Here is a 6,000-nt window from a genome sequence, read left to right on the forward strand (position 1 = left end):
CAAGCCTCCCTTGAGTGTCGGTGGCGCAGTGCTGGTCCATGCACTATCCCCATGACCATGTGTGCGCCCATGAGGAGCCTTGGTAGCCATGTTAGCCATTAACCAGGGCCGCCCTGCAAGGGATGTTGGTCTAAGAGTGCCAAGGTTAGGCACCCAAGGAGGTCGACCACCCCTCCTCAAAGAGTACGTTAAGCTTTTGGTGGTCTGCCTGAAAATAACATCACTTTTCCCAAAAAAAAATCTTACAGGCGAAAATGACTATGGTGTCCCTTAACGTAAGCCCGCCAAGCGTAGGCAAGGCTAAGCCTGTGTCAGACCGTGACGGGCTCCCCCACTCAATCCATTGTCGTCCTCGACAATGGCTCTTCTTGTGAATGGGCGTCTGTGTCCCACACCATCCACTTTTGTGCCAGTTCTTGGGCTCGCCTGGCCAGACCGGGTCTCACTTATATTGGTGTCCATTTATGGGGACGGAACCATTTCACCATGTCGGCCTGCCTGGACTTCACCCCCTATGTTGAGGTTACTCAAACCGCGCAATGGCTATGCCGTTGAAATGTGTGAGAAGGGCCCTCGAAGAAATTGGATGTGTGCTTCGCGGAAGTCCACCCCATGTATCTCTTTACCTCAAGGCTCGACTGTTTTCGTGGTAGCTTTTCGGTGTGCTACCGAACACGATGTGATGTGTCTACTCCTGCTGTTGGCGTGTGTCCTGGGTGTACCCTTTCACCATGCTGGCCTGCAGACTTCACCTCGTTGTGTTTGGGTTATTCAAACCTTGCCATGTCTTATGCTCTTTTGGTCCTCGAAACTACACTTCACCTCGCTGGTTCGGGCTACATCTTTGCTTCGAGGGGGCCCCAATGTGTGATGCCTCGAGGAGATCTGACTGCAATGAACGCGGGTGTGGCAACTTTTACCCATGATGTTGCTGAACATGCACTCGCCTTGTAATGTGTGATTGCTGGTGCAAGTGTTCCACCTTGTTGATGAGCCCACGGTTCGGTTAATCAAACCATGAGCACCCCTATATGTGGATGTATGAATTTTCTATTTTCTAGCATCCCATGGAGAATATGAATATCTGAACTTTTCATCAATTTAACACTTAGCCTCTCTATTTCTCTTAATCCCTTCCTTTGGCCCTAAGGGCATTTAATGTAACAGGTTGATCAATACCCATTTTACCCTTATGTTTATCAATTAAGATGGGGATCTACTAAAATACTCTAAAAACATTTAATTTTTAACTAAAAAAATTCCTTGAGTCAAATTAAAAAGTAAAGTAACTTAATTTAAAAGATTTCCTAACAAATACTAAGGGAAATTTTGAACTTCAAAGTCTCTATTATGGAGGCAATAATATTTTTTATTGATGATGAATTGAGACAATGATGGAAGGGAGGTAACTGCAGGATTTTTCAAAACTACAGGAGAGGTTTTGCTAAAATGAAACTTTAGGGGAGGTTTTTATTATTGTCAGAAACCATAGGGGAGGTTTTTTATATTCTACCTTTTTTTATAATTTAGGGTAATTGAGTGAGTCTATTAATCTGTCATGAGTATATTTTGACATGTATTAAGAACTACCAAACCTAGAAAGCAAGTTGGACAGCTTATATTTGGATGCAACCCGGGTGGATGTATTTGCAGGTTAATGGGTTGCATCTGGTGTGATGTGTGTTATGTTAAACTTGATCTTATATTGATCATAATGCATCTTGATTTGGATCTAGAAAGGCCTAAAATGTTATGAATCAAACCTGGGTTTAGCTAGATTTGACTTATTATGTGTGGGCACATAAAATTGTGGACAAGTCATCATTATTTATGTGCCAGTTCTTAAATTTTAGGTTGAAAGCCCAAGTTAGCAACTGGCCTAAGAACAAATTAAGTAGGCCTTGGCTAAGTTCCTGGGTATAGAGTTAATTAGAAAGAAAACTAGATAAAATGGATAGGTTTTAGTAATCACCTTAAATAAAACCAGGGAGGAGAATCCTCATCTCCAGCTAAATAGGGCTCATGTGTTTAAGGTGGTTGGCTGAAATTTTTTCTGAAGTCTTAGATAATCTTTCACTTTGTAAGTTAATGAAGATTCTTACCAGGCTTCACTATCAAATTGTATCCTTTTTTAGCACATGAGAGATGTTTAGAAGCCTTCAAATTCTCTACAAGAGGTCTTTAATGTGCAACTCACACAAGATCTGCCATGGCAAGGCTTGGGATTCCTCAATACACTTGGCATTTGCATAGATCTACAAACTTGTTTGAGAAGTGCTCCAATAGTTCTGTGATTACAAAACTTCTAGATTGATCAGAGATCAAGCTCTTAAAGCCCTTGGGTTGAATCTAAAAGGAATAGAATTGGATGATTTCCAATTATAAAGAGAGAATTTAAAAGTTGTGTCCTGTTATTACAAAAGCTGATGTCATAATTTTCTTTTCCTTTAAATTTTTACCTGATTTTCCCTCCGAATGGGGGTTAAGCAGTTCAACTGGTCAGGTTGGACAGGTCAACCCATGACACATTCAGAGTATATAATTATGTTTTACATTATATATATTATTTTATATTGTTTTAGGGGTAATTTATTTTTATTTATTTTTAAATGTTTTATTAGTTTTTAATAACGGAATTATATATATATATATATATATATATATTATTTTAAGTTTTAATTGTCATAATTTTCTTTTCCTTTAAATTTTTGTTACCTGATTTTCCCTCCGAATGGGGGTTAAGCAGTTCAACTGGTCAGGTTGGACAGGTCATCCCATGACACATTCAGAGTATATAATTATGTTTTACATTATATATATTATTTTATATTGTTTTAGGGGTAATTTATTTTTATTTATTTTTAAATGTTTTATGAGTTTTTAATAACGGAATTATATATATATATTATTTTAAGTTTTAATTCTTTTTATGAATTAAAATGATAAACACGGGGATTTGATGTCACAAAAGTAGTTTTCTGGCAAAATTATTGGGCCAAGGCGCCATTGTCTGCTTGCATTGCATAGATAGCAACAAGTTACCTAAAAACTTACCCTTATCTGACCATCGAGCACAAAGATATGACCTCCCAAAATTTGCATATATATATATATATATAGGTTTACTATTTTTTTAATAACACCTATATATAATTATATATTAATAATATTTCAATACATAATTTTATGGATGCCTTCACATACGTAGATGTAGGTGTTATGATCAAAAACTTACACTTAGAATTAAAAAGAACATATTATAATTTGTAAATTGTGACCTGCTTATTAGTCAAGAGAATTGACAGTTCAACAACTCACGTCAGTGGATTGTTGATCAAGTCAATCCATTTTAAAGTTGGGGGGGGGTATGAGTTTAACCCGACCATAATCATGACCTGGTGGCAGGTTTAACTGTTTGACTGACTGGGTTAATGACATGTTGAAAACACTACTTTTAACCATGTTGCTTAGTTGCATAGCTTTATCTATTGAAGCTGCATTTTAGCTATTTGATTGCATTCTCTTGGAGTAACTTGTTTATCCCTCCCTTATTGACAAGGGTGTGAGAACCCCTGCCCACTTATGGCCATTGCTTTGAGGGAATGCCTTGGCATATTTTTTTGCAATTTTTGACTACATTAGGGTAAAGTTGTGGCATTGCTTTTGAGGAACATCTTAGCAATTTCATAACAGTGTTTGAAAAGGTGTAGGTGGCGTACACTTGGAGGTGTGCCCCTAGGCGAGGCACCTCCAAAACACCTTGAAGCATATGCCAGAGGCGTCAATGCCTCTGAGGTGTACACCATATGCCTTTTGCATGAGGCATGCTAGAGGTGTATGCCTCATGCAGTTCATACAAAATGGTAAAAAAGAACGAAGGAAAGGAAAAGAAAAGGGAAGGGAAGAAGAGAAAGAATGGAAAGAAAAAAGAGAGAAAGAAAAGGGAAGGAAAGAGTAGGGAAAATACAGTTTGGGCCGGGGGCCACCCCCAGACCTTTTTTATTGCAGTCCAATTTGGTTTTTTGTGCTAAGGTTGTTTTGTTCTGCTCTGTAATATAATACATCTTTCATAAAAAACAAGATGAATCCGCCTCATGCCTCCAAGTAGTGGAATGCCTCACATCAAACCATGTTTTAAAACATTGGTTCAAAACATGGGTTATCAACGGGTTCCAAAAGTCTGATAGTTGATCTGATTTTAATCGAAGTACAATTATTTTATAATATATACATATATTGGTTTAATATATAATTTTTATTTCGTATTTATATTTACTTGTTATATATAAGTTAAAAATTAATTAATTTTTTAAATTTATTTATTTATTTTAAAAGGGTGAAATGCTGAAACCTCTCCTGAAGTTTCGTAATTGCAATCACCTCCCCTGAACTTTCTGACACAATTGCAAGTAGACCCCATTTGTTAAAATCTTTTAACAAGAGGCATGGAATTGTCCAAAATACCCTGAAGTTGGTTTCTACAGTAAAAACAATACAAAATTATGATACAAAAAGAGTTTAAAGTTGCAGTTTTACCTTTGAGTGGTTGATATGAAGAGCAAATTTTGAAGATAAATCAATTTTGGAAAAAAGGAGTTTAGAAGGGCTTGGTGCAGCAATTGTATGAAGAAAAGAAATTGGAAAATAAGCATTTTGTCCAAAAGTAAAACTGCATGGGTATTTTTGAAATTTTTATGCCTCTTGTTAGAAGATTGTAACGGAGGGGGGTCTACTTGCAACTGTTTCAAAAAGTTTAGGAGAGGTGATTGCAATTACCAAACTTCAGGGGAGGTTTAAGCAATGGTCAAAAACTTCAGGGTAGGTTTTAGCAATTTATCATTTTTAAAAATATGATATGGAGTCAAATTATCTGATCCAAGATTCCCAAATCGGTTTGTGTTACATCTGATCCAAGGTTTTAGCAAATTTTGCTTTATTCACATTTGGTGAACAAGGGCTGATCATCTGAATAAAGTTATCTTGGTAATATGAGCTATGCACCTAGTGAAGTTATCTTGGCAGAAAATGAACCGCCCCTTTCACTATTGACAAGAGGGCAAAAATAACTATACTGCATCATAAAACTGAGTTTATTAATATCAAGGGAACCAAGCATTACAGGTGCATCGAGAAGTGAGCTGTGTGACCTCTTCTAAACAGCAGAATAAAGAAACTGGGAAAGCAAATCACAACTAAAGAAATAAATCACAAATGTGCCTAGTAACTGCCCCCTATTTACCCCTTGCTTGGCTAAGTAATCAGATATGGAATTAGCTGATCTCTCCACCATTGTAATATTAAAATAATGTCTCTTTGTTAATCACTTGATCGTCCCACCCATTGTTACTATTGTAGAAGCAATAATCAATTTTCTGTTTTCATCTTGCAGGTTCTCCAGCAAATGCGTTAAACGAACACTTATCGTTACTTGGATGCCACAGCTTGTGAACATGCAATGAAGATTTAACTGCTGCCATGATGTTCCTCAAGTGTTTGGGCTCGCTGCCATTGTGTACGGACAGGTGAGGATGGGGCATTACACTAATATTGAGTCATTTAGATGATTAGAGAGCAAGAACATGGTTGGTTTGATGACTCCACTTGTTTGGGGTGTATGCTTTGTTGTAAATAAATGGTTGGTTTCTTATGTCCTCAATGCCCTATTTAATTTGTTTTCATATAGACAACTTGTCATGAATTCACCTACCCTCGAGAGATTTTTTTTTTTTCCTTTATCTTGTTTTCCCTTGTGCATTGCTGGTTGATGTTAGGAATTTCAGTCCCTTGGCACTTTGGCAGAATTGGAGGGTATATTATATAAAGCCAGGCATAACTCGGATTGGGTCATCCTCTTTAAACTAAGCTGCAATCTGGTACCTAGCTGTTTTAGACTATACATTGGCCTCACATTCCACCAAATTTGCACGTAGGTGTAGACAAGGTCAAAACTCAAATATTGCAATCAAGGTTTAAAATATTGATATGCCCGATATGTCGGTA

At 37.2% G+C, this 6,000-nt stretch overlaps 1 protein-coding gene across 5 annotated transcripts in view; it reads left to right on the plus strand.

The window, feature by feature from the left end:
* Positions 1-5,735, plus strand: part of LOC104609469 (interactor of constitutive active ROPs protein) — a 30,139-nt gene extending 24,404 nt beyond the window's left edge. For 4 of the 5 annotated variants that reach the window (XM_010275793.3, XM_010275795.3, XM_010275797.3 and 1 more), the window contains exon 11: positions 5,390-5,735. Coding sequence is in view for 1 of the 5 variants with exons in the window: in XM_010275799.3 (XP_010274101.1) it covers positions 5,390-5,410 (21 nt within the window). In the remaining 4 variants the exon portion in view is untranslated. The remainder of the gene's footprint in view (positions 1-5,389) is intronic. The other variant, XM_010275799.3, reaches the window with a different exon arrangement.
* Positions 5,736-6,000: the final 265 nt, after the last annotated feature.

This window comes from Nelumbo nucifera, chromosome 7 (assembly GCF_055504915.1).
Source record: "Nelumbo nucifera cultivar China Antique chromosome 7, China Antique-T2T, whole genome shotgun sequence".
In the NCBI taxonomy this organism is placed as follows: Eukaryota; Viridiplantae; Streptophyta; class Magnoliopsida; order Proteales; family Nelumbonaceae; genus Nelumbo; species Nelumbo nucifera.